The sequence below is a fragment of the Takifugu rubripes genome, chromosome 12 (assembly GCF_901000725.2).
Source record: "Takifugu rubripes chromosome 12, fTakRub1.2, whole genome shotgun sequence".
NCBI lineage: Eukaryota > Metazoa > Chordata > Actinopteri > Tetraodontiformes > Tetraodontidae > Takifugu > Takifugu rubripes.
Window position 1 is genome coordinate 7581169 of NC_042296.1, and position 25891 is coordinate 7607059.

Sequence of the window (25891 nt, forward strand, 5' to 3'; positions counted from 1 at the left end):
CACTAATTATGGGCTAAAACACTGGATATATTGGTTAGAATAAATATGGTGTCCATACACCATTGGGTCCTAACTGCGCTGTAGCTCACTGCAGTCAAATTTAGTAACCTGTGTCCCTCCAGTCCACATCACCTTACGTCTCTCTGTCTCACCTTGGATGTTACTTGTCCACTGACGCATCTGTTTGGTTCTTGAAACTGACACTGATGCTTTTAAAGTACCAGGGCCTTATGCCAAAGAAGAAGCTTAAGTTAGGGACCGTGACCAAACATTTATATCTGACAAGAATGGCTGGAAAGTTTCCAGAAGTCCATCTTAATTTAAGTGGAAGCCATACAGTAGCAGTTTAACTGCACCAATGCTGCAGCAGCCAGATTTATGTGCTGCATCTCACTCTCAAGCAATTTTCTGAAACGATGGTGTATCAGATCTAAACTTTGCTAGAGGTTTCCTTGTCAAACTTGGGGATGTACAGCCTACACATCTTCTTTTTTTTTTGCTTTATACGCCTTCTTATCTTGGTCTTTGACTTATTTGCTGTTCTGATTGCATCTTTTTTTTTAATCTGTCCATGCAGGGAATGTACAGTTGCTGTCAAATGGAAGATGAGACAGTTCAGAGTGGACACAAAAGCTCTCTGCCACAGTACCACACTATGACCACCATGCCTGCAGCAACCCAGCAGCACCTTGTTACAGCCACTATAAACAACACAACTGCCATCACCATGGTGCAGCAACAGCAGCAACAAAAGCACCACCAGCAACAGGGACAAACCTATACCACCATGCTTCCTGGATCCCCACCGACCACAGGACACTCCGCAATGGCCCTCGGACCCTCAAACAGCCCATTGCTGGAAGGGCCCATGCCATGCTCTACCTTTTTACCACGCCATGATCGGAGGCTTGCTGTAGTTGATCGCTGGAATAGGCAAAAGCCAGAAAAAGTTCTAAGTGGTGGGAGCAGCGGCAGTTTAGGTGTCGGAGGGATAACAGGGGGGATCAGTGAACTTCAGGCTCAGCAGCAGTACCAACATAACGTTGGACCACACTGGAGCTTACAAGGAGGTGGACCAGCGGGAGGTGTTGATACAGGACTAGATGAATATAAGCGTTATTATGGTCCTATAGATCCAGAGGGGCTTGGAACTAACTCTGATCAACAGGCAGGCCCCCAGCAGACTCCCAAAGCTAATCCTCGAGGCGCAAAACCCACGGGGATTCCACATCTTCCTCCTAAAGGCCCTCAACAAGGCCCCGGGCACCTAATCGCCAAGCCACCTCCTCCGATCCCATCTTTCCCAAGACGGCCCCCTTTCTGGCGGCGTGGGAGTCTAGTTCAAGCAAGAAGAAAAGGCTCAGGAGGCCCGCTGTATGAGAATGTACTCCCTCTCGGGAGGCGAGGAGGTGGGAGGTATGGGCCAAGTGATGGAGTTGGGAGGAGAGGAAGACGTCCTCCTCCTCCTCCTCTGCCCATCCAACTTTCTTCACCAACACACACCCCTACTACTCCCTCCTCCCCATGCCGTTTCTATTCCACATGCTCCAGTGCCTCGTCCTCATCTTCTTCCTCTACATCATCCTCATCCTCCTCTTCATCCTCTGCTTCACTCTCTAGATCTAATTCACCCTCCTCTTGCTCTACTGACAGCTCTTACAACTCCTCGTTGAGTTTCCGGTACCGAGCAGGGGACCGTGATTTTATGGTGGACGAAGACTACGACTCGGATTTACTTACAGAGGAGTCCAGTCTTCTTTTAGGATCAAGAAGAAAGATTCGTTCACGACGCATGTCATCGCGGTCACTTCCTTGTAGTCCACCACCTCCACCGATCCCTCCACGAAAGCCACGTCCTCAGAAAGGTTATGGAAGAGAAAGAACTGGCAGCCAGCTGGCCCAGTTGCAGGAGTGGTGGGCCTCATGGGGCGACAGAGAACAAGGACGGAGAGAAAGCAGTAGGGGAGAAGGCGAAATGACGAGGGAGGAGAAGAGGCACAATAAAGAACGGGAGCATGAGCGAAAGAGGAGGAAAAAAGGCCGAAAGAAAAAGAAAAGGGAAGATAGGGAGAGAGAGCGAGAAAGAAAGCGACGCAAAACAAAGAAGAAAAGAAAAAAAGAGGATAAGATGCGGAAGAGAGACTCTAAGAGGTCAGAACAGTTAGGAGGAGATGTTGAAAAAAGAGAAGAGCTCAAGCCGGGCACAGCAGACTTTCCTCCGTACCCTCCCCTGAGAAGAGAATCTTTTCGGAAAAAAAGCGAAAGCTCAGTCCGAAGCTACGGTTGGAACATCCCTGGTGATGAGGAAAGAAAGGAGCGAGATGAAAAAGAAAGGGGGGATGGGGAAGACAACAGAGGAAAAGAAAGACACTACAGGCGACGGAACAGCAAACATTACCCAAGTTCTAGCAGCAAGCCACCTTCCTCTGTAAAGTTTTGGGGAGGGGGTAACCCATCTTCTGACACAATTCCATCTGCCTTTCTACCCTTGTTGCCTGTTTCCTCTAAAAGGAGGAAAAGCAAAAGTTCTGACAAAGACACTGTTGGAGTGGAAGGAGAGAGAAGGCCTTTGCTGGGACGGAATGGAAAAGGTGAAATACACCCCAAAGAAGGGCTGTCGTTCCACGAGTGGGAGTCTGAGTTTGAGCGTGAAGAAGTGGAGTCTGAGATTGAGAGGAGAAAAATGGAACATGGAAAAAGACACAGAGGAGGAAGAACAGTATCCGATGAGGAGCGAGAATGCGATAAGGTAGTCGGCATATATTCGGATGATGATGGTTCTTCGGGAGAGTTTGGAAAGTTCGAGAGGTACTGGGAGGATCATGAAGGCAGGGCAGTAGGAGGAATCGGAGGAGGTGGTTGGTTTTTTAGCACATACCCTTCAAGCAGAGATGACCTCTTCTTGGAGCGGGGGGAAAGGTGGGGGACTGCAGAGAGTGGATGGGGATCTAGTGGTGGAGGAGGAGGAAGGGGAGAGAGAGGTTGGGGCTCTGGATCTCACTGGCCTCCACCTCCTCTCACACCACCACCTCCCCGACGATACTGGTCAGTAGATAAACTCCACATACAAGATGAGAAGAAAACTAAGCGCAAGTCTAAAGACAAAGGGAGAGGACACACAGCTTGTCCCTCCTACCACTCCCCCAGACACCACGCACACAGTCATTCTTCGAAATGGGCCCGCGTCACATCCCGAAGCCAAGAAGAACTTTACCAACACTGCCAGAGTTTTGGCGGTCCCCTCAAGCCGAAACTTGACTCTTTGTGTTCCACCAAACCTGATCGCTCTCAAAATCCATCCAAATCTGGCAGCCAGTCGAACCTCAGTATCCAGCAGCGGAGCCAGAGAACAGACAGGGATCGAGACCGAGGACGGCAGTCATCTCCCCCTCCGTCCCTCATACCTAACCTGCCACCCCCCCTTCCTGCCCTTCCAGCTCCTCCATCCTCATCTCACCCTATCCACGTGCCACCCCCTACCTCCTCCTCTTCTGTGTCCTCACCGTCTGTGGTCTCATCTACCCCTGGGGCACCCCAGCCCTCTTCCATGGCTGCCGCAAGTGCAAAACTTCAGTACCAGAGATTGCGCTCTGTACCTCAGCCCCAGAGGTTTCCTCAGTCACCTCACTTACCCCTCAAAACCAAGAGCCTTTGCTCGCGAAGGGGGTCAGCCCATTTCTCCAGTGTGGAGAGTGAGGTCTGAAGGACCTTTCAATAAGATTTCAACATTAATAAGGAGCCATGGAGGGCCGAGCATGGGAGTTGGATTTTAATCTGCCGGTCAGCAAACAGGCTGCACAGCAAACATGCTCCTAAAGATCTGCACAAACAAAAATGACAAACCACAAAAGCCAAACTCACCCAACGCGGTAGGTCAGAGGGACACAGGAGCGGATGTCGGTTAACCCTTTCCTTCCTCTCAGTACCTGAAACACCTTGGAAAGAAAACCTGGCATCAGCGGCGTGAACAGAGACTCAGTAAAGGGCTTTGGATGCGGAAGCAGAGCCGGAGTTCGTATCCAGACAACTCTTGATGCTTACTGAGGGCTCAGGAACTTGCTGTGTGCCTGTTGCTCTCAGAAGCCTTTAACGCTGACAGTGTTCTTATATTTCTCTTGAACAGTTCAGTTTCCCTGACCTTCCGTTTCCCTTAACAAACTGTTTACACCCTCGCAGGACTGTGACACCCTTCTGAGGCACGTTTGTTGTGTATGATCAATGCCTACTTGTTTAGAGGGAGAGAACGGTTGATAACCATCCTTTTATACACCCACTTTGTGTTCTCTTTCATTCATTCTTCACCTTCTCCCCTCTTGGTTTGTCTATAGCTATACCCCCTTTACCTTCCTCACTGTTGCCACATTTATCTCTCTCATCATCTCTTCTTCATCCCTTCCCTCGCGGCTCCTCTCCATGTGATTACTCTGTGCTGTTCTGTATGTGCACTCTTGAAAACAGGGTAAGTCAACTGTGACTGATTCTACTGGCTTAATGAAAAGCTGAGTGCCAAACTCAAATGGAGTTACACATCAATCTGTCCTTTAGCTGCTGTGTTTCCTTTTGTCTCCCAGATCGGTCCATCATCTTAGCCATGCAAATCCAGAGCGAAACACACACACACACACACACACACACGCACATGTCAGCAAACCTGTTGAGCAATATATCACTCACCTGTTTGTTTCTCACTTTACTTCTGTGTTGTAGCTGTTCTTGATGTTAATGTTATACTGTTTCGTATCTCAAAACATGTATTATAAAGTCCAAGACGATGTGATCACTGTGCCACACAGGCTGCACCTGGAATCTGTCTCTGAACTACCTAATCATGACAGAGGCAGTGTCATCAACATCACTGCATTTGGTTGAATGTAAATGTACCCCCAGACAAGCGTGCTGGCCTGCGATTCAGGGCAACGTCACATTCTGCTGCGTGAGCCTGAGAACGCACGTGATTAATGGTGAAGCCATGTTAGCAGGTTAGCTTGAAATTCCTCTGGAATTTCCTTCCAAGAATAGAATCGTTAAACAGTCTTGGGGGTGAAAAACCAACTCAGATTCGGAGTCATGTGCAGGACATGCAGTTACTGGGGATTTTAAATGGCATAAAGAAAATACTCCTGTGTCTTTGACTATTTCGTGAGTGCACGCTAATCATTTTAGGACTTAGCAACATGCTGCCAGGATCATGATCCGGAGGATTTTCATTGTTGTAAAATGCAGCATAGCACTGTGCCTACATGGGATCATAGCTAAATGTTAAAAAGAGAAGTGCCAATGATGGTGTGCGACAGACACAACAGCGACTCCTCTCCTGGCTTTTTTCTTCTTTTTTTTTCTGAAATTGTACATTTTTTCCGACATTGAAAAGGTGCAACCAAGAGCTATAAATCCATGATCGATCTGACACCAGCAGTTACACATAAGGAGAAGCTAGCGAGTGTTGCCAGAGTTAGCCGTCCACTGAGCATCCCAATTTGGCATCAGGATTTTGGTTATAAATAGAATTTTATGGAGGAGAGAAAAAGTTGAGTTTTTCAGTTGATCATAGCATCTGAGCCATTTCCCACGACGCTCGTTAGCCTAAAACTGCATCTGAGCCGTTGATTCCTTAAAATGAAGAAAACAAAGAGAAAATTTAAGTTTTAAATGTGCAGAATTTCTTTGCCTTTGAAAATCTGTCTTTTTCTGTCTCTTTCTCTCTGTCTGTCTGTCTCTCTCTATATAAATATATATATATACCTGTATATGTGGCGGTGGGTAGTGTTAGAACAATTGTTGTTTGACAATTTTGATATTTGGGATTTCTTTTCTCTTTTTTCATTCAAAGTCCTTTCAATAACTATGTGGTTATTTACCCAATCTTTGCATATAAACACATATTCTGTCAAATTAATTGAATCCAAATATACATTGGGGTGGAGGCAGTAATCAACATTGATGAACAGTTTATATGTCGTCACCAGGTGCCATTTCTGCACATTCACACACACCATAAGCAGCTCAATTCCCGCCTAACAAACTGTGCGTTACTTTCACCGTTAGATTGAAATAATTGAGGCTAATTTTTGTGCAGCGCATCAGTGAGCTAACCTACCATTAGTGACGTCCAGCAGCTGCTAGCAGTGTGAAAGCAAAGCTAATGTGGGTGTTTGAACAGAGGATTGAGCCACCAGTCCTTCCTTCTCTTCCCTCCCCTCCTCTTCCTCACGTCGCTCCATTGTGTTGGTGTGTCGTTTCTTGTAAAGCTTGTCTGTTTTTTCCCTTTTTCAAAGAAGAGTATCTGTGGATGTATTTATTTCATCACTTTAAAAAAAGCCTATCTAAATATGTATGATAAAGATATATGATATATTTCAAGATGCTTCAATCTATGTTATATAAGTTTGTCTACTAAATTTTCGCTATTTATCTGGATGGATATGTCATTTCTGTCTGTGTGTCTCTTCTTGTCTCCTGCCCAGCTCTCTTCCCCCCAGCAAAAACAGAGACCAGTATGTAACTGTGTTTTTGCTCACCTAAGACCAACTATCCGCCTCCATTAGCTATGTACCATAGCTAACGCTGAGATTTCAACCATGTGACCACGTGGACGGTGTGTGAGTGTCTTACGACCGAGTCACTGTAGCAGTGGCGGCGCGTTTGTCTACCCAGAGGGGCCTTTATTTTTGGTTTGGGCTACAGGTTCACAATTAATTCAAACTTTTATGAATACAGCAGCTTTGACCACGACTCTCACTTGTGTAGGGGGTCACATTCTGGACCCTGTTTCAGGTTGTCCTAGCAGTTTATACCGCCGCGTAACAGCCGACCTCTTTTTGAAACACGATGTAGCGAGCAGCACATGCTTCCCTGCATTGGCTGTATTAATACACCAACTCCTGCACAGCTACCCCTGCCAGTCAACCTGCACACTATATATAAGGACTTTGCTACTTAATGTGTGTGAAGTGCCGTAAAAGGTCAAGAACAATCCTACACGACACACATTTCTTTCCCTAATTTTCCAGATGTGGTGGAGCTAACGTGACACATGTTGAGGGCAGGGGAGGATGCTCGCTGGGATGTTTTCCACTGAGGCCAAATATGGGGTTTCTTTTGATATGGACTCGTTTACATGTTTCTAACACATGTAAGGTCATCCGTTTTACACACCTGAAGCATTTAATGTCCCCCCCAGCCCCCCAATGCGCCGGGTTTGAGCCTCCAGTGGAAACGCATTCACGGTTTCTGCTTGTACACCTCTGAAACAACGTCTCAAGGCCTTGTATCAATACTGCTGTATTGACCGACTGCTAGTTGTGCTCCACTTTATTGTCAAGCCTCGCACACTCGCCGACACATGATGACACCCACACACACACGGATATGGGTGGTGAGATGCTGCCACCAGTGAGGACAATGACAAAACTGTGCTGTACTCCGAGCAAGACAGAAATAAAAAAGATGATTTTATTATAAAACAAACGTCTGAGCTTTCCTTCTTTAAGGCTGTTGAATCAGCGGGAAAACGCTGTTGTCTTTGAGGAATGTTACGTTTTAACTCCCAACATCAGGAAGTAAGTAATGGTTCTAAATCATTTAATTAAACGTCTCCCTTCCTGCACAGTTTTTACTTTTTAACCCTTTTAATTCTTCAGAGGATAAATCTGCTCCCAGTTTTCAATTCAACACATCTGTGACAAGAAAATGGGCTCAATTCCATCAAAGGAGTGGATGAAAGGCAGGAAAATAGGAGAGAGGCGATTTAAAGCGCTGATAGAGGGATTAAGGTGGGGAGGAGATGCATCATCGGGTCCCTGCAGGAGAAGATGGAGACGGTTGTGACTCCTGCCAACAGTCGGGCCCCGCTGAGCTGCGCCTGTGTGGATCTGCAGACATGAAGGAATCCCAGGCTTCATCTGTCATCCGCTCGCCTCCATCGCCACCCACAGAAAAGCAGGAATCACCTTCTGACTCCAGCTGCAGCGTTTAGACAGCTGGGTCAGAAGTTCAGACGTGTCCTGGTTAGCTCCTCCCACCCAGCGCATCGCTAAGACAACACTTCCTGAATACGTCTCCCCTGGGACGTCCATCTGCACCCGCGTTGACTGGAACCCATTAAATGCGGCGCTCGCCGTCTCTTCCTATAAAAGGTAATGAAATGTTTATCTTCGCAGGGGGGTCTGTTCTCAGAAGCACTGGGGTTATGAGACACTTTATGTGAAACTGTAGAATTAGTGCAGTGGCTCAGCCAGCCAACCCACACATGAACCAGCTGTGGTCTAAAGATCCAGGAACCCTCGCGGTTCCTGCCTGAAATGAGTACGTGGTCTGTTTTCAGTGACAATATTGTTGTACAGGAACAGAGAGGAGGAGACCAAGAAGAGTTCTGGACCGATTAGCTTCAACTGTGCAGCGTCTGTTTGTCCTCCAGCGTTGAGCACAGCTGTCAGGAGAAGACGGCACGCTGAGGTGGTTCAGCAAGGAGACCGAAATGGAAGTCCAAAAAAACCCAGAGTCACCTCAGTTAAACTGCAAATTTAACATTATTTACTTTCACTTTCCTTTTGGAATTTCAGTTATCACAAATTCCAGCTGTGCCTGAACCCTGGGTAGTAAAAATTCCAGCTGTGACCAGCTGTGAAACGTGTTTCAAACATGTCCTGAGCCCTCTGTTAAAGTCTTGTTTATTAGGGATCTGCTGCCCCCACTGACATTACCCCCATCAGTCACTGCTGCCTGGGGGCGGGGTTTGTGCGTGGAGGCATCTCACACACACACACACACACACACACACACGTGTCAACGTGCTGCATGTGCTCGGCTGATTTATGGTTCAAGTCTCAGGGTCTTTGATGCACTGAGGTGTGGGCTGAGTTCATGTTCAGGTCTCTGAAGGACACCATCTGACCTGAACCTGGAATCAGTCCTCCTGAGCAAATATCAAGATGGATGATATTCCAGGTTAAAGCCTATGACCTTCTATTTATTTCCATACTCTTCACCTCCCCTGAGGCTGAACAGCACCCATCTTGGTAATTCCCAACCGTAATTCCTTCAGGATCCCCTTACTGAACCAGGATACATTTTAATCAAAGTATACAAGCAAGGTGGCAGCTAAAGCTGGACAGAGACTCAAAGAGTCAATAGATGAAATGATACATGAAAAATGATTTTGGGCTTTTTATTTCCACTCACAAAGATTGAGCTTCTGCCTCAGCAGGAACAGTGACCCCTGGTGGCTTGATGCTGCCATAACAATGAGGATGCATCAATGCATAGACCAGTTTATCCAGTCCTCTTAGACGCTGGATGGTTTAATATTAGGGGATGAAAAAAATGTGCTGTTTGCTTTCAAATGGCTTAGCTGTGATTGGCTGGTGTTTGTAACGACGCTTTAATGTAGTTCTTTTATCATAGTGACCCCACAATTACTACCAGAGCGATTAAATGATCCTGAAACACGCACGACTTTTCAAATGTGCCTTTATGCTGCAGCCCCGCAGGGCTTCATAAACAGCGACTGGCTCCTAATAAGCATGCTGTTATTATGATTGCACCTATTACGTGTTTGATGATAAAAGCACCTTTTAAATTCTAACGTCGCCGGCATGATTGAAAATGTGGTCCCTCCGTGTTCAGCCTTCATTTTTCTGAGCACATCCTCACAAACGCGACACAGGCAGCACTCCCTCTTGTGCTGTGCACCTATAATTAATGCTGCACACACACTCTGGCACACCCAGTCTCCTCACTTTGATGCGCAACTGTCTTTCTCACCCAGTTGGCCTCTAAACTAAATCACTATTTTGTGGGTTGAACCACAATAATGAGCTTTCAGAAGGAAACAGTGTTGTGTTCCCGCTGTTTGCTAATAGATGGACATATTTCACCTCCTGGAGCTTCTTGGAGCTGATGGAGAGATCCAGCCTGGATGATCTGGGTGGGGGTGACCCCAAACTCACTGACCTAACCTGCCATTAGCGCTTCAGGTCACCTTAATTGATGGCGTCATCGCTCCATCCTCCCCAGCGTCCCCCCCCCCCCCCGTGCTTGCTCTCACCCCTCCTCTTCTGTGTGCAGAGGAGAGACTCAGACTCTCCCAACAATCTTCAACTCCCAAATCTGCTCCACACAGATGTTTCTGCAGGAACTGGGCAGGAAAAAGGTTTAATATTTAAGGAAAATGACAACTAGATTTGGGGTCACTGTAATGAGCAAGGTGGTAAATATTTAGTTTGTCCAGCAAGAATATAATTTTTGTATTTCCTGATCATCTGTTCTGGTTTTCTGCAGACAGCTATTACTTGTGTGAGTGTGAGGCGGAGAGAGACCGTCCGCAGCGCACGTATGTGCACCCGACATGCCCGGAATACAAGACAGAGCGTGACTGAAGGACCAGAGGGGAGATCACTCCCGTATCCAGGGGCAACACAGGTAACAGGCGGAAAAGTGGCGCGGCGCCTGTTCCACAATGAAGAGATTCATCTGCTAATCTGCATCCAGATCTGGGCTGAAAGTGGGCAGGGTTGATTTCAGGTGCACGCAGGAGCAGCTGATTAGTTTGTCCTGTCTGGTAGACGGTGTTTTAATCAGCCGGAGCACCTGGAGTCCTGATTACCTGCAGTCTAAACCTGCACAGTTATTAAACATGGCTGCCCTCAGCTCAGCCCCCATCAGCCCGTACGCTGACACCCGGGTTCATCTGGATCATTACGATCATTATAAACAACCGGAACGTTGTAAAAGCAGCTGCCAAGAGCTGTTAAAAGTAATGAACTTATGCATGAAATTCATACGTTCCCGGCATGAAAATAAATGCAGCTCATTAAAATTTGTGCAATTGCTTAAGCCCTATCAGGTGATTCAAGTCAGACGTACGAAGGTTTGATCTCTCTCCCGCATCATTTAGCAGCAGGGAGCGAGCTGCTACCTTCAGGTGAGGCCGGGGGGGGGGGGGGGGGCTCAGTTGTGACTCAGTCCTGGATGGAAAAAAACAGCCGTTCAGCCTTCACTCGTCACTGATTTGTTTCATTTTCCTGCATCCTCTTCACCTCAACCAACAACAGCCCAGAACATCCAGTAGAACAAAAACATATGACTTTACGTCTGAAATTCACATAAAACATTTTAGGCACCAGCAGCAAATGTGACAGGTTCAGTCTGGAGAAGGAAACTCAATCCATTTCAGACTAATCTGCTGTGTAAAATGAATTAATAAACTGGTTCATTAATGAAAGGATCTTGCATTTTTCCTAACAGCGTGTGTTTTTAGCAGATTAGCTACAGACGGTTGTTTCCCTGTCATCTTGTCATGTTTGTTGGGTTGAGATCTTGATTTCCTTCCATCCCTTTTCTTTGTTTTTATTTCTTTATAAAAAGGCTTGATTTTCACCAGTATTTTCTTGGCCTAGTTTGCTCAGAGATGCTTTCTGCTGCAGCTCCTAATGCAGGAGGCCTTCCATCACTCAGCTTCATCTTCTGTCTCCAGGTCAAATCCTCAAGTCCTGGAGTTGGCAAAAATCTACCGGTTTGTTGAGTTTGGTCTGAGAAATTGGACAGTTTTTGAGTCAATAATTGTAACAGTTACAGTTACATTCTTTTCTTTCTTTTACGTTCTACGTTCTTACAATGCTTCTGTGGTTTCATTTAATCTGGTAGCACCAATGTGTTTCAACAACTCCCAGTTTAACCGTGACATTTCATCTTTCTTGTGTTTTACTTCCCTCCAGCAGCAGCTGCTCTTCCTCCACAACTTCTCTCTATTCAGCGTGACAGCGGCTGCATTTATCTGCTCCGATGTGACGTCGTCTGCTGCTGAAATCACGGCTCTTCCTTTGGCTTAACTCTTCAAGACATATTTATCGTAAGGTGCCGCGACAAGGAAAATACAGCCCGAGTGACTCAGGAGGACTGACGGACGAGGAAAGAACAGAATTAAATACAGACCTGGAAAGGTTTGAGAAAATTGTTTTATTCCATAAAAAAACAGGGAAGGTCAAAAAGTTGATAAGAGAGGTCAAAGGTCAGGGGGCAGAAGGAAGCCTCAAGTGAAAGATGGCAAATGTGGATTCATCAGGAAGTCTTTTTCAGTTTACAGTCACTTTTTTGGTAGAGGGAGTTTATTATCAGCTAGTTATCGGGAAAAATCAAGCGCCCACTAGTGGCCACGGCTGTAAGGACAATCTGGAGCTTTTAATAATCACCTGCAAAACTCCCTCCTGCAGAAAACATCTCTGGACCTAAATATGTTGCAATTAGAAGGATTGAGGAGGGGTCTGTGTGCCCACAATGCATCAATGTCATCAATAAGAGCAGGACTGCCCCTGCCATTAAGATGTCTGCCTCTTTGCTTGGAAAATTTATTGATGAGAGCAGTAAAATGTAAAGAAACACACGGGTTTTCATTGACAACAAGTAATCAATGATTCTGCTTTAACGAACAGAGGTTTTATCTGGCGGCTCTTCGCTGAGCAGGACTGTGGGAGGCCAACAGGGAGGCCTGATGCAGGGCTGTTTGATCTCTTAGCTTGTGAAAAGTGAATCAGGGATGAGAGATTTTCACATGCTGATGTATCAGTGAGAAAAAAAACTCTCTTAACATGGTGACATCACACAGAAACCCTCTTTACGCCTTCCTTTTATCCACAATCTCTCCAGAGTCCCATTCTGCCACCAGGCTGTGTAATTTCTGAGCTGCCCCGTGTGTGACGGCGTGTGAACAACAGCATAACGGGGCAACAAGTGTATTAAGCTATCATGTGAGGGCCTTCCCTGGTTCTGACCTATGGATGCAGTGAGAGTTTGAGTGATTGTCCACCATGTCTCTTATGCACCAGCCAGTCTGACCAGGAAAGATGCGGTTTGTGTTTTCACCACCTCAGTACATCGTTAGACAGGTACTTTGTCAATCGCCCCCTACTGGTCAGTCTGTAGTAGTGCCACTGTAGCGTCAGCTTCTATTATGTTGAAGAGATTTAATAAACAGGATGGGATCAGAGCAGAAAAAATACAGAGTGGGGAAAGATCTGTCACTCTCTCCAAATGTTTTTTTTTCTTCATTTTTTACTGCACTTACTTTGGTTCCAGGCTGATGCACCTCTGCTGTTTCCAGTGATTTGGTGGCACAAACCAAATCAGTTTGAAAGAGAAGTGACCTCTTGTGTCCGGATCACTGCAGACATCCAGTTAATCATCTCATCGTATTAATTTGTAATGTGCACGGCCCGAAGAAGACGGCTGACCTGGTGATTTATGTCGACTCCGCGCCTATCTAATATCATCTCAACCAGCTGATGAAACGTTTTTACACCTGCTGACTTCACTAATTGAATTTGCAACATGCTTCATGAATATTTTTGTGGCTCCACTGACAGTAAGAGGTAGATTTTCTACACACTTACTTGTTTCGGAAGAAAGGTGATAATTTTGTCACTCTGCCTGTGATCTTGCGGCGTTTCCGAACTCTTCTGTCAGTGAACGTGATGAAGCTGTGGGGCTCCACCTCACCTCCGCAGCACAGGGCTTCTTCCTGCTAATGAGGGCGCCAGAAAGCTTTAAAACTGTTATTAGAATTATGCAAAAATCCTTTTGGCAGCCAGAGAGCTGCTCTATGCTGCATGGATAACAGATGGCGCCTTTGTTTGGCAAATCTGATCACCTGGATCAATTAGGAAGTATCTTTTTCATGTGGCGCTGGTGCAAGGAGCTTCCTTCAGTTGTTTAGTGCACGCGTGGAAGCTGCTCCGATGGCGCATAGAGCCAGAAGGTGGTGTGTGCACAGTGCTCGTGCCCAGAAATTTCTGGTGGTTGTTGATCTGGATATTTGGGGGAGGCAAAAGAGGGAAAAGAGGGAGTTAAATCCAGTCTGCATCTGTTGGAGCCACATCTGATTACTCACCACTTGCATTCCTCATCTGTCTCCTTTCCTTTCATCTTTGTCACCTTTCCTCAACACACATGATCGGCTCCTCCTTCCTGTTAGCGTCTCCCTGTAGGAGCTCAAAGCTGTTTGTTGTTGCCGACGGTTACAAAGCTCCAATTTGTGCTCCGAGCGAGGATCCATCTCTCAGGAGCCACGACACTGTTCGCAGGAGCAACAGCTGACTTCTGTCACTCCGGCTTTGTCCTGATAAACCAGCCTGTCAGAGGCAGCAAAAGGAAAATGAAAGGAAGGAAATAAGAAGCGCAGACATTCTGAGTTTATCAGTGTGAGCTGAAGCTGATGGCAGAAGCAGACCCTCACAGCTGCAACCTGAGAGATCGTTCATCACCCAAAACAAATCTGAAAATGCCGCCTAGCAGATATCCATGTTTTATGCCTTCTGCCACCATATAAACAATTTGATCCAATCAAAATGGCCGTTGGAAGCTATCGAGATTATTTGTGCCTGTGCTTATCTTTATATCTTTATAATAATTTAAGTCCAGACTTTTCTTTATTTTCCTGCACAGACGATAAAGTTTATGGTCCATGTTATGGTTTATGATATGAAGATTGTCGTTATAGCCAAAGCTCTAGCACCGCTGAATCATTATTGACCAATAAACATATCAGGCTGCAGACCGATTGTGAACTATGGGGTAATAAAGACCTTATATTTCCCCCTTTTTAAATGACCACAGATAATAATCACCTCGGCTGGCCGGAGGAGGGCAGCCTGGCTGGAGTTCATGCTCCCCATCAGCTCCTCGCTGGCCTCCCAGTAACAGCTCACACCCCAGAGTGGAAAAGGGGCAGCCGGGCACACGCTCATTATTGAAAGCCTGTGCACAACAGACCTTCCACCAGTCCCTACATTTCCACATGCACGTACATGTATGATGGTGTGCATTGCTTATCTTCATCACATTTATCCCGCGGATGTGATTGAAAAGCGTGCTGCTGCTGGCTCGCTGTGACCCCCAGCTCCAGCCGAGGCTGCAGGCTGATTAAGCTCTGATGGAAGCATCGTGATGGTGGCCTGAGATCGCCTGTACCCGCAGCATGAAGGAAGCCATTCTAATTACACCAAGGCCATGCAGGAGAGGCAGGAACAGCAGAGGAAGAGAAACAGGCAGAGCAGCATCAGGGACAACATTCTGCTTTTCTTCACAGTTCTGCTGTGGAGCTTCTGCTCACTGGCTCCAGGTGTCTTCTGAGGTTCACCTGCGGGATCATCAGTGAGCGTCAGACTGGTGGGAAAAGCCCCGTCCTCTAGTTAATGATCAGGTTGGGCAACATTCCAAAATATGTAGTTCTTCTTGCACTTGATATGTTAAAACAACTGTGAGTGAATGTTTTCTTCTGTCACTGATTCGTTTTTAATGAGAAAATGGTTTTAATCTGCATTGTTAGATCTGAGGGGATTTGGCGTGGAGGCAAAATAACTGCAGTACCACGTTCATCCAACAGGGGCGCTAAATTCTGTTGGGGATTTGGGCGCGTGCTGACTTTCAATCTGGTCTTAAAATTGAACGATGAACTTTCTATCAAATGTTTTAAAATCACAGCTGTCTCATACTGCCGTCAGGAGAGGAGAGGAGAGGAGAGGAGAGGAGAGGAGAGGAGAGGAGAGGAGAGGAGAGGAGAGGAGAGGAGGGGAGGGGAGGGGAGAGGAGAGGAGAGGAGAGGAGAGGAGAGGGAGGAGGGAGAGGAGAGGAGAGGAGAGGAGAGGAGAGGAGAGGAGAGGAGAGGAGAGGGGAGGGGAGGGAGAGGAGAGGAGAGGAGAGGAGAGGAGAGGAGAGGAGAGGAGAGGAGAGGAGAGGAGAGGAGAGGAGAGGAGATCCAGCACCCTGATCACCTTTTTCAGGTTTGGGGATTTTTTTCCACATTACCAGCTATGAGACAGCATTTCGAGAGTCTTTGTACTAAACACACACACACACACGCACACACACGCACGCACACACACACACACACACACACACACACACACACACACACACACACACACACACACACAGGAACACGGGACCTTAATGTTACTTTACTTCATCCTGCAAAAGTAAAAATATTCTGACTTTCTGTGTAATGCGCATAAAAAGGAAACATTAATCCAAGAATCAGTTGTTTCCGATTCCTCTTCAGATTTGAGAAAGAAAACCGTTTGCTGTCACCTAGTGGTGACATCTTGTTACTACACGGGCTTTTATAAAGACGTGTTCCTTCGGCGTCAGTGACGGTTTTTGGAGCGTGGTGAAAACGCGCACGCGCTCTCGCGCTCGCACACACACTCAAAAGATCTCGTCTGTCACAGATGTGCCTCAGCTGACGAGCTGCAGGGCAAACCCTCCCCAATCTCTCCGATGAAAGACAAGCATGTGCGAGCACACGCACACTCATGCACATTCATCAATTGACAAATGCATATTTGTGAAACACAATTATTTGTATTAGCATGAACAATGTAGTGAGTTGTGTTTTAAACTCTTACCAAACAATTAAGGTTTAAAGAGAGAGAGAGAGACTGTGCGTGCGTGCGTGTGTGCCTGCGTGTCTCTGAAGCTCCAAAGTCCTCCAGGCTGAGCATGAGGAAACGGAAGAACGTTTTTTACATAAATCCAAACATTCAAATTTAGGCAGAGACATGAACATCTGGTGTTTGTTTGTTTGTTTATTTATTTACTTAAAATCATACATCTTGTATTTATTTCCTCCATCTTTTTTGTCCTTGTCGTGTTCTGTCTGGACCTAAACTTATTTTACAAGATGAAATTTAATTTTATGGATGGTGAAAGATAAAATACAGAGAATAAAAAGACAACATTCCTCACTTCCACAATAAAACACTGTGGGGCTCATGAGAAGTGTTTAAATCTCACTAATGTGTCATATTTTAATGACACTGCCTGTGTTAGATGCTTTTACTCTGAATGTGGGGCCAGTGTTGCTGACTGGTGTAGAACATGTGGGTGCAGTGGTCGGTGACCTCTGACCTCTGACCAGCCCCGGCCTCACCTGTCTGGAGCCGTCTCAGTGTGTCTCATCAGAGGATGAAGAGCTGCTTTATTCTGGAGGTTTGAGGCTTTGATTCCTTTGATTCCTCTTCTCCTAGGTGGGTCTTTCTTCAGGTGGTTGTTTGGCTGCTGTGATACACAACATAAAGGATGGATGGATGAAGACAAGGAGGAGAAGAGCTGGTCTCTGTGAACTCCTCACCCTTAAACCCCCGCTTCCTCCCCTCCACAGTTCTCTTGCGACTTCCTGCCCCGGCTGGCCTCGTCTCTTTGGGCTGCCCCGGATGTCAGTGTTAAATCAGGCAGACATCATATATGTTCCTGTGCCTCGGGCTGATCTTGCCAGCTGATTCCCTTCATTTTTAGTGCACGTAGGGAGCATTTCCTGCTCAGTGAAGCTATGAAATCAGTGCAGCATCGTGCCAGCAGCTAAGACATCTCAATATGTCAGAACAGGCCAAGCAGCCCTCCAGTGAAAACAGCTGTTTTTAACCTTCCTTAAATCTTTCCCTCTGCCACCTTTGAGTCACACGGCCTTTGAGCGCGTCCGGAATTAGGATGTCAGGTCAGAAAAGCACCGCTGACCCGCCGCTCACCCCTGGTCCTCTTCAGGCCTCGAGGCAACAAACATCCCCCGGGCAAAGCAGCGAAAGCTTCATTTAAGGGGGGTAGACGCATCGTTTGGGGAGCCGCAGCAGGTTTAACCTCCTATCTTTAGTGTTCAGTTGTGGGCGGAGACAGCGGCGTAGGTACTAGATGACATAAGCTGAATCAATGTCAGTTCAACGCTCGGTACCAAATCAAAACCTTTAAAGCCAAAACAAATATTCGGTATGTAGAAAATATGTAGTAAAAGGAGTCAAATATGTTGCCGGTGACTCGCCTCCACCTCCTCCCCGCTTCCTTTTGCCCCTCTCTCTCTCTCTCTCTCTCTCTCTCTCTCTCTCTCTCTCTCTCTCTCTCTCTCTCTGCAGCTATTTTCCCCTCTATTCTTGTTGTTCTCTCTGTCCTTTGCCTTCTCCATCCCTCTCTCCTCTCATTCAGCCTTCCTTCATCCTCCCTCCTCTCCTCTCCGCTCTTCCACAGCAACAATCACAATTGGTGCAGAGACACACGACACAGTATTGACAGCAGCAACAACAATGCTGCATGCTGACAGGCACATTTTCCAAGGACGGCCGGGACTCGCGTCCACCGCGCACGCATGTAACATGTGAACGAGCCGCATGATGGACAACAAAGTGGTTTCTGCCGAACGGCTGAGGGGGAAAAGTCACATTGATTTCCTCTCAGGCAGCAGAGGTGGACAGAGGTGAAGCACAGCCATAGTTCCACTATGACTTCAGCTTTCGCTGCTGGCTTTCATTAGCGTCTCTGTCCTGCTCTTCAGAACACGCTTCTCCACCCATCTGTTGCTGCAGCAGCTCGGTCACGCGTGTCACCTGTGTGCTGCATCCGTTCTCACCGCTCTGGGGCTGAAAAGGTGATTTCTGAGTTTGGGTGATGATGGCGAGGACGAAGGTGTCGCTCTGTCGACAGCTCCATCTTATCCTCACCTCACCCTCACATTCTCCCGCTCATGGGCTCATCGTCTCCCCTTTCCACTCCTTCCCTCCATCAGCACCCCCCCCCCCCCCCCCCCCCCCAAAAAAAAGACCTTCAACCACATCAACATCTTGTTTGCCCCCCATCAGGCCGCCCCCTCTGATTTTATCACTTCTGCTTCTCCGCTTCCTTCCCTCCGTTTTTTACCGCTTAAGCCCCGTTAGATTTTCCTGTTGGGATATCTCGCAGCTGACGGTTGTCACGGCAACCGCAGGACGACTCCGAGCACCCTCAAAACGAGCTCGCTGTGCGTGCGGGCTTATTAAGCGGCCGTTTGTGCAGGTTTACGTTACAGCATCATTCAGAAACGTCTCCTCAAATCTTTCGGTAGCGAAGCTGCAGCCGCCTGAGCTGCTGTCTGTTTCCACATCAGCGCTCAGATCAGTGAAGGTGGACGTGGAGGCAACGCTGCCACAGTCAAACAGGGACGCAGCAACAGTAACAAACGCAGCACAGGTTCTATAGAAGGAGGCTCCACACGGCTGTGCACGCACACGTGCCTCGACTGTATTAGAAATGATGACTTTGGAACTTTAAACACGTTTCTTGACCTTTTCAAAGGTCAGAGCCTTTCTTTAAACGTTTGGTTACCTGAACTTTACAATAAATGAGTGAAAACATAGAAATCAAATCACACTTTGATCAATGCGGACAGCGTTGTTTAAAAGCACCGAACGCGAGCCCTCACGTGCGCGCCTGTGCAGAACTGCTCATCGTGCAGCTCATTAGTACTCCAGCAGGGTCTGCAGGCCATTGATGTAGAAATCCTTCATTACTGTGCAAACGTGCAGATCAATGTACAGCTGCCTATAAATAGAGCTGCTCCTGTATTGGATTTCCCTGGCAAAAAGCTAAAAATAGATCGAGGGGCAAGGAAAGAGGGGTGAGAGGGACCCCAGAGGAATAAGACCAATGCAGCAGGATGGAGAGGAGGAGGAGGAGGAGGAAGAGGCGGATCTATATGGACCCTGCATTCATACCAGTTCTATATGTTCTATATGATGACTGGACCAGCTCAGTGATGAGTTGATTTGTGACCTGCCTGATGCTGCAGCTGTTATTATGCGTTAGATCTTCAGCAGCACTGCGCTGACGAGCTTGAGCTTCAGTGTCTGCAGCCTCAGGCAGCAGTTGCAGCTTTCTGTGTCCACAGAGGCAGCTTCATTGCCCCTTCCACCCCCCCATGTTCACCATCCCAGGGGGGTCTGGACCACTTTACTGGCCAACGCACCTTTCTAGCTGCCTGAGAATGTGCTGATTTTAAGAGCTTATGTGTGAATTCCCCACAAGCCCCGCCCCTTTCTGCCATACTTCTCGGTTTCGAGGCTCCCCCCTCACCGTTATTCACCTTGGCCACGTCTCATTTCGGCTGGACTGGATCAATAACTCTATTGATTGTGAATGACCATCCCCTCTGAGCCAGCGTGGCGTTCTCAGAAATCCCCCCTAAATTCATTAATACTCCGGCTTTAAAATGGGCTCCTACACCTTTGATGGGATGTTTGTATCGATTTTTGTGATATTTACTCTCAGCAGAACCTTTTCCAGAAGGTGAGATGGGTCAGATGCCCACCCACTCTCATTCTCACCAAATCCATCAGTACTTTTAGAAGTGGACTGACGCCCGACGAAGATACCCTCCTCTGTTCTTCCACCCCAACCAGGACACTTGGAGCTGCTGACAGGTCGATCTAGTGGATCGCCTGAGAAAGGTCCTGCTTTCCCCCTCGGTGCTAGTTGAATTACGAGTCCATCCTCTCCTTTCTGATTGGTTCTGTCTGTGGGTAACAGCAGCAAGGGGTCGTCGTCGCGGCGACGTCAGCAATAGCGGAGCTTCAGATTGAGGTCAGGTCAATGTGGCGGTTAGAAACCGTCCAACCGACTGTTGCATTGCTGCTCATTTTTGATTCCCCTGATGTGCAGCAGCAGTTTGAGTCAGGACCAGTTGGCCTGACTTGAGACTAACCAGTAAATAGGCCACGTGCTCCCTCGCCACCACCGCGTTGATGCTTATGAGTCACACATGAGCCCATAAAAATCAGGAGGTCCCTTAACCCGTCACCACGTCCTCATTAGACCCGTTTTACGCTGAACTCTGCTCACAACAGCCTTCACAGGCTCCTGAAATCCTCCATGGAGGCCAATGATGCCTTGCTGAGACACCAAGACCCACCTGAAGTGCTCCTTTGTGGGAAGATGGATCGGGTCGGACCGCGTGAAACGAGGCCAGCGTCTGCGAAGCGTCGCCGTCGTCCGAGGGACGAGATTAGCGTCGACTCTCTACCCTATAGAAAGCACGTGTCACACATCGGCTCGCGTCAGGCTCTCGCTACACTCGCGGGGAAGGAGAGATTTCAGCTGCTGTAGATCTTTCCTGGTGCGGCAGCTCAAGGAATTCAAGCCTAACGCAGATAAAATATTCACCATTTGATCTAAAGAAAGCAGAAAATCCAAAAATCCTCGGCTTTGGTCTCTGCTGCTGCTGCTGCTGCTGCCATTTAAAACAAGTATTTGAGTGGTTTCATCTTCAGAACTGCTCAAATTTAAAGCATAGAGAATACAGAAAAACCCCAAACAGCCTGTTTGCTGAGTATTTTGTGGTGATTGTTCTGAATTGGCTCTTATTGGCTGTTGGTATCTGTGCCTTAGAAACCTGTAATAAATTCATTTGTTCTCTTATCTCCAATAAAACACAACAACAAATTAACCAGATTTAAGTTTGTCTGGTCTAAAAACTGGAACCGTGTGTGTGAAGTTGGCAGGTGGGATGAACTCTCTTGTCTCACAGAGAGAGAGAGAGAGAGAGAGAGAGAGAGAGAGAGAGAGAGACATACACACTGTGTGAATCACAGGGCAACACAGCCTACTTTACCCGTCTGTGGCTCGCCAGGGGCTCATGAGGCCATTCAGCCATGAAAAGTGTGTGGAGGCATCTCACTCACACACACACACACACACACACACACACACACACACACACACACACACACACAAAATCTCATGCAAGTGCAGGGAGACACATGCACATAATATTTTTGTCTTGCATAAGAAAACATGTGACATCTTACCCCCACCCGCCTACACACACGTGCACACACACACACACGCACACACACACACACACACACACACACAAACACACACACAAACTTCAAATGTTAGTACAGTTTTTCTCATTAACACTGAGTTTGTTGGTTAAGAGAGAAGATTTAAGCTCATGTTTTATTTGCATGGCTGACCCACTATAACCAGTCCATTTGTCCTCTCTGTCCCAGTAGGACCAGTCCATTCACAGTCCATTCTGTGATGTCAGCATTGGGGTTGTACTGGAGCCTGTTCTCCCTCTAAGGTGGTAATAACTTAAAGCCGCTTTTCTTGTGACTTGCAGGTCGTGTGAGAGATCAAAGATGACCCAAGTGCTGCTGTTCTTGCACTGAATTCATGTTCACCCCGACAAATAGTTCCTCTCAGGGTTTCGATGCGGGCACTTTCAATCGGGACTAATCTGTGAAATGAGACAACTCTAATTTTGCAGGAGACGCACAAAGTGGGGAGCAAAACACCTCAGCGGTGCGTGCACACGCTGAGCTCATTAATGACTTGGGTGCGTCTAATTGTTGCTGCGTGTTTGAATCGGTCACGCTGTCATTTGTGTCCTCAATACCGGCCAGCACACTCCTGTCACGGCTCTAGTTGTGCGTGCGTGTGTTTGTGCGTGCGCGTCTTCTTCTCCCTCTAGCCTGTAAACCCCCCCCCCCCCCCCCCCAAACACACACACACACACACACACCAGTCCCACCTCCCCTTTGCCCAAACTACAGTAAAACCCATTCAAACGATTCTCCGCAGTGCTGGAAGAGCGGAGCGAAGAAGAGAGGCAGAGGAGGCAGGAGGAGAGAGAGGAGGAGAACAGAGGAGCAAGCACGGTGCGTGTGCGTGGAGAGGGAGCGAGGGAGGGAGCTGGGGGTTAGGGGAAAACTGCAAATTTGGTGGCCAGTGTTCCCAGTGCACACAGAGCTCAGCAGCGTCCGAGCAGCTCTCTGCTCTGCAGGGTGAGTAAAGCTTCTGCTGCCTTATCTTCTCCAGACCCTCCATCCTTCCAGCACATCCCTCCATCCTTCCAGCACATCCCTCCATCCTTCCAGCACACCCCTCCATCCTTCCAGCGCACCCCTCCATCCTTCCAGCGCACCCCTCCTTCCTTCCAGCACACCCCTCCATCCTTCCAGCGCACCCCTCCATCCTTCCACTTCTTGCCCCCGTGTGTTCCACAGACACTCCTCAGACTCCTCGGACTTGTTTGAGGTTGAGCTCCGCTGTTCGGCCGCGCACGTCAGGACTTCTGGGTTTTTGGCGTCGGGGGTGAGAACCGACGCTCGCGCTCGTGACTGTCAACGCGGCTCATTTCAGTCTCTTTCTGTCATTTTCACACGTTGTGTAAGCCGGAGAGCCGATGCTCTGCTCCGCTCCGCGCGGGCATGTGCGCGGACGTGCAGCAGCTCGCAGGAATGCTGCGCAGCGGTCAGTGCGGCGCAATCGGAGCGATGCGCACGGCTCTAACGTCGCACAGTCAGCCCAGAGAGAGGCGTGTGTGCGTGCGTGTGTGAAACAACTCCTGGCGCGTTGTTGGGGAAACCCATCCTTTGATTGTGTTCCAGCAGAATGCAGCACTTCTTCCTGAGTCCGTAGCTCAGACGAATGCGTGTGAATCTCGTGCGTTAGAGGCGGAAGGAGGCAGGATGGAAAGACGACAGGAGACAGACTTTTGGTGGTTTGTTTCCTGTCTCCGTTACAGCTCGCTTCTTTGCAAGATAAGCCGAAGGTCAAAGAAGTTCCAGACACAGAATCATTTTATATGTGAAATATATGAAAATCAGCAAAAGGGAAGCTTCTTTACGGGTGGAGAGACGACACAGACCATCATTACTAAGGTTTCCACTCCATCAGCTCTGAAGGCTTCACTATCTACCAGAACGCTCACTTGACCATCAGCTGGTGTTAACACTGAATCAGACAACCAATCAGAGGCGAGAGCCTAGGACCAGCAGAGATGACCCACACTCAAATTTCTCTGAATATTTGGGAGAAGGATGAGGAAAAAATATGTGAACACCTAAACAAAGCAGAGGACTCTTTCAGTATTTTCTAATTCTTCAATTTTAGCTTTTAGAACACACTGGTGAAAACGTTGGGTCATCATTTCCTCTCAGAAGAGCAGGTCTGAGGTCAAAACTCTATAAATAACCCCTGTGATTGTAAATTCCTTCACAGCATGTTTTACCCAGAATGCTGCGCTCTGATTGGCCGCCCAGTAGATCTGAGATATTGTGCTGCTAAACGTCTGGTTGAAGGAGGCAAGCTCCTCCACACAGCCTGACAGGACCGAGCAGACGTGTGCTGGACCTAAGTCACGTCTCCACTGGTGATTTTGGACACATCCTCTCAGGTCGAAGAAGCCAAAAAAGGGAAAATGGCAGCCGAGCAGAAAAGTGGAGTCTTTTTATCTGGTGGGCAGGAATTTCAGACGGCTGCTGGTTTTATTTTTAGCCTTTGTGATGGAGTGTTAAGGTCAACCCTTCCTTTGGCCAAAGTCAAATATGACCCCAAATTACACATTTGAGTCCACTGTGTGAAGGTGAATGTGTGTGTGTGCACGTGGTTGGTTTACATACATTTTTGAGCCAAGGTCTTTCCCCGTGAGCCCCTTCTTTTCTCTCTGCTTCCATCTCTGCTTCCATCTCTCTATCTCTGCTATCTGCTGCAGACCTCCCTTCGTTTTCGCCTGCGTGTGTGTTTTCATGGCCGCCACATAAGCTAATTATCTTTATCAGTCCGGCAGCGGCGCCACAGACGGCAGGACGAGGGTCTGTTTCATGGTATTAAGCTCCGCTTTGAGAAATGAGAATCTTCTGTCTGCTTCTGGGAACACGAATGTGCTTGTGCTTCCTGGATTATTTCATTTGCTATCAGATTTGTATTTTATTATGCATGTAACTCTGCTCTGCCTCTGCTTTACTAACCCCTGCCTCCTTCCCTTCGTCATCTCCTCTTCCTCGTTATCCGTTCTTCCCACCTTTAAATATTCATCCATTTCCTGCCAGTTGGCTCAAGTCCCTCACTGCTGACAGAGGGACATATTGCCTTCTCGTCAGAGAACAATCCCCCCCCCCAACACTGGAAAGCTGACCTGAGAAGGCGCCATCTGTGGAGCCCCGCCCGGCACCGTGGGACGTGTAGTTTGGTGTTGCTCAGCAGTTGCTTTCCTTTGCTCCTGACCCTTCGCTGATGGTGGCACTTCTGTGTCTTTTTCATCCAAATCACCTGCAGTTCTTTCTTTATTTTGCCAGTTCTTAATTTCAGGGGCGACAATTTTCCATGTAAAAGTAGAAAATGAGCTAAAATATGAAGATTGATAGTGGAGCCGTGACTAAGGCCTCATTACTTATTGATCAGCTGGCTGCAGTAGAGCGGAGACCTGCCTACTGACATTAATACGTGTTTTTACAGACACGTTCGGACTCCAACATGTTAATAATGAAGCCCCATTAGTCAGAGTAGAGCCGAGGCTTCTCCGGGTTCCTCCAGGATTCCACCAGACAAGAGTTACGAAAAGATCATCAGGCATCAGAACTATGTTGGTACAGCAGGCTGAGACACAGGACAGAGGGCTGAGATCACAGGTCATCATTGTCCAGACACGTCCTGCATGTTCTCCACCGGTTCCTCAGCAGTATTTCCATGTGTGATTTTTTAGGCCGGGGGTGCAGGTCATGCTGGGGTGATGAGTCCAGATGTTTCCTGACCAGAGTCACTTACAGAGGTTCTCTTCATTTGTATGAATCCATCAGGATTCTTAATTGAGCTCTTTTTATGGCTCCAGTTTTGTCTTATTAACAGTTTCATTATTTACCTTTTTAATTGTTCATTGTGAAAAGAAGATAAAACATCTCTCTTCCTGCTGCCCGCTACTCAAATTAACTGCCTATTTTTGCGTTTGAATATATAGACTTGATTGAGTGTAATTATCACTCCTACACTGTCAGCTCTGTTTTAATGCAATAATTAGCAACACACACACATTTATTAATTCCTCCTTTGTTGAGGATCCATAAAAACCTTTAGGAGATTTCAACAGTATTGATAAGCTGAGGACTGTTGTTTTCAGCTTCTTTCATTGTAATAAAGAAGCAAGGGCCAAATCTAAATTACATTATATGGTTTTTGGTGACCTTTGACCTCCTTCTCCCCCCTGAAGGGTGACTCTCCTCCAGGGTTTAAATAACAGCTGTTTGCTGCTGGACATACACATGGTGCACGAGGAGTCACTGAAATACCCAACCTGAACATCCTGTTAAAGTCCTACAGT

At 47.5% G+C, this 25891-nt stretch overlaps 2 protein-coding genes across 5 annotated transcripts in view; both read left to right on the forward strand.

Moving 5' to 3' along the window:
• grin2da (glutamate receptor, ionotropic, N-methyl D-aspartate 2D, a) overlaps nucleotides 1–7463 on the forward strand; it is a 92785-nt gene extending 85322 nt beyond the window's left edge. For both annotated transcript variants that reach the window (XM_029845042.1, XM_029845043.1), the window contains one exon: nucleotides 578–7463. In XM_029845042.1, coding sequence (XP_029700902.1) covers nucleotides 578–3703 — 3126 coding nt within the window. In that variant the 3' untranslated portion in view covers nucleotides 3704–7463. The remainder of the gene's footprint in view (nucleotides 1–577) is intronic.
• A 2718-nt stretch (nucleotides 7464–10181) lies between these two features.
• The window catches only part of LOC101075242 (voltage-dependent calcium channel gamma-7 subunit-like), a 28659-nt gene continuing 12949 nt past the window's right edge, over nucleotides 10182–25891 (forward strand). Inside the window, exons 1-2 of one of the 3 annotated variants that reach the window (XM_029845050.1) lie at nucleotides 10182–10204; nucleotides 10279–10419. In XM_029845050.1, the coding sequence (XP_029700910.1) occupies nucleotides 10196–10204; nucleotides 10279–10419 (150 nt within the window). In that variant the 5' untranslated portion in view covers nucleotides 10182–10195. Of the gene's footprint in view, nucleotides 10205–10278; nucleotides 10420–22424; nucleotides 22578–22740; nucleotides 22888–25891 lie in introns of those variants that run through there. The other 2 variants (XM_003969091.3, XM_029845051.1) reach the window with 2 other exon arrangements.